Source organism: Falco biarmicus, unplaced genomic scaffold (genome assembly GCF_023638135.1).
Source record: "Falco biarmicus isolate bFalBia1 unplaced genomic scaffold, bFalBia1.pri scaffold_30, whole genome shotgun sequence".
In the NCBI taxonomy this organism is placed as follows: domain Eukaryota; kingdom Metazoa; phylum Chordata; class Aves; order Falconiformes; family Falconidae; genus Falco; species Falco biarmicus.
In genome coordinates, this window is record NW_026611861.1 from 119,647 (window position 1) to 122,421 (window position 2,775).

General features: G+C 55.7%; 1 protein-coding gene across 1 annotated transcript; it reads left to right on the forward strand.

Annotated features, from left to right (window-relative positions):
• Window positions 1-1,441: 1,441 nt before the first annotated feature.
• On the forward strand, window positions 1,442-2,362 carry LOC130143492 (olfactory receptor 14C36-like; the record flags this gene model as incomplete). The annotated part of the gene is made up of 1 exon (XM_056326173.1): window positions 1,442-2,362. A coding segment is annotated over exon 1 (906 nt), but the record flags the coding sequence as incomplete, so codon positions are not given.
• Between the last annotated feature and the right edge of the window lie 413 nt (window positions 2,363-2,775).

Sequence of the window (2,775 nt, forward strand, 5' to 3'; positions counted from 1 at the left end):
ATTGTTGTTGAAGGGAGAATCAGAAAGCTCTCTCTGACCATGTGCAGTGCAGACCCCTTTCTCTGAGGCATCCCCCTGGCCTGCTCTCCCCCCAGCAAAGCCTCTGCCCTCAGGGCTGGGGGTCCCGAGGCGTGAGCCACCCCCTCTGCAGCCAGAGCTCCAGCAGAGCCGCGGTGCAGCTCTGCAGCCACGTGCCCCGGTCCCTCTGCAGAGCACAGGGGCTGAGAGCAGCTGCCCGGCAATGTTGGTGTGTGGGAGGTGGCGAGCAGAGCTGGGCAAGGGCAACGCTGCCCTCAGTGCCTGGCTCGCTCGCCCTGGACACTCTTACCTCGACCATCAGTGCAATTTTACTTCTTTCTCTGCCTTTTTGGGTTAGTTTTATTCTCTAGCTCTTGCTGTCAGGCTCTCTGGGGATGGGTGTTTCAGCTGCAGAGTCACACTCTGACCTTGTGGGTCCTCTCCTGCAGGTGTGTCCATGGGAACAAGTGTCCCAGCTTTCCTCTCAGCTGTGGGGCTGTGGGCAATGCCCTATGTGGGGCTGGGCAAGGGGCTGGTTCTCCCTGAACCTGATGCTCTTGTTAGGGCACTTGGCTACCTCCTTGAAGTTCCCTTCCAAGCAGCGAGTTGCCCTCCAGAACGGAAACCTGTCCCCTCGCACCCATTAGTGATCTGAAAGCCCCACATAGAAGCGTAGAGTTTCTGTGATGGAGAAAACACTGTTGGGGTGGGTGAAATGAGCTGTGTATCCTTTGCTGTGGGTGGGATGCTGAGTTCTGATGAAAGTCTACAACCTTTACTGGTCTGTGGTGGGTCAGTCCGTTCTCAGCAGTGCCTTGTGGTATTTCAGGGTAACATGGGAGTGTGGCCACCATTCATCTCAGGAAGGTGCAAGCCCATAGAAACTGGGAACCAGAAGGACAGACCACCTCCCCTCACTGTGCACTCACCCACAGGCAATCCTCTTGCCTCACAGACCTCACTCTGTTCCACCGGAGGGCAGCAAAAATGCTCTGCTTTTCTGACATCCGAGAATACGCAACAGGAGAGATGGGGGGGAGCTGTGAAAAAAACTAAAGCTCTCTTACAATGCCTTCACCCTTCCCGTTCCTTAGCACTGGCGCTGCAGACGCTGACCAGCCCTTCTGCGTTGGCACTGGTTTAAGAGGACAAAGTTAAACACCAGGACTGGTCCCTGCCCCCACCCACTGCTGCAGAGTGGGGCTGGCTGGTCAAGAGCCCGTGGGCAGATGCCCTGCTCTTCATCACCCACACGGCCAGCACCAAGCAGGGCTGCAGCCACACAGCTGCAGGAAGGTCTCCGAGAAAAGAGAGGGATGTCTGTGTGTGACGGGGGGATGGTCTGTGGGAAATGGCTTTGATTTTGCTTGCAGAAGTCTCCCCTAAATTATCACTGTCTTTTTCTCCTGTGACAGGACCATATGCCCAGAGGCAGCACATGTCCAACAGCAGCTCCATCACCCAGTTCCTCCTCCTGGCATTGGCAGACACGCGGGAGCTGCAGCTCTTGCACTTCTGGCTCTCCCTGGGCATCTACCTGGCTGCCCTCATGGCCAACGGACTCATCATCACCGCCATAGTCTGCGACCACCACCTGCACACCCCCATGTACTTCTTCCTCCTCAGCCTCTCCCTCCTCGACCTGGGATCCATATCCACTATTGTCCCCAAAGCCATGGCCAACTCCCTCTGGGACACCAGGGACATCTCCTACGCAGGATGTGCTGCACAGCTCTTCCTGATTGTCTTTTTCCTTTCAGCGGAGTGTTCTCTCCTCACCGTCATGGCCTATGACCGCTACGTGGCCATCTGCCAGCCCCTGCACTACGGGACCCTGCTGGGCAGCAGAGCTTGTGTCCACATGGCAGCAGCTGCCTGGGCCAGTGGGTTTCTCTGTGCTGTGCTGCACACGGCCAATACACTGTCACTGCCGCTCTGCCAAGGCAATGCCCTGGGACAGGTCTTCTGTGAAATCCCACAGATCCTCAAGCTCTCCTGCTCACACACCTACCTCAGGGAAGTGGGGCTTATTGTGGCTAGTTCCTGTTTAGTCTGTGGATGTTTCGTTTTCATTGTTCTGTCCTACGTGCAGATCTTCAGGGCTGTGCTGAGGATCCCCTCTGAGCAGGGACGGCACAAAGCCTTTTCCACGTGCCTCCCTCACCTGGCCGTGGTCTCCCTCTTTCTCAGCACTGGCATGTTTGCACACCTGAAACCCCCCTCCATCTCCTCCCCATCCCTGGACCTGGTGGTGGCAGTTCTCTACTTGGTGGTGCCTCCAGCAGTGAACCCCCTCATCTACAGCATGAGGAACCAGGAGCTGACGGACGCACTGAAGAAGCTGATGCAGTCAGGTGACTCTCAGCAGCACTGAACTGCCTGTATCTCCTCACAAGGCATTTGCAGGTCATCTCTGGAACTTCCTGTGCATTTAGCATTTAATCTGTGACAATCCTGTTTGTTTTGCAATGCCTGCATGGAGTCCACTTCCTCAAGGCAGGAACCTAGCCTGTTTGACCCAGAGGCCTTTATCCGTGTGCTTTGGGGGATGGTGCAGCTAGACTCCTGTGTCACATCTATGTAATAAAAGAGTTTTTTCCCAGTACTGATATCTGGGAAGTGCCTGGTAGAGGAAAATACCAGTGTAGATTTAAGCTGGGTGAGTCTGCATGGTGTGGGCACACAGCAGGTCGGGGCACACAGCAGGTGTGCAGATCTAGGGGTCATGGTGAAGGAACCAAGGCAATTAAGGAGAAG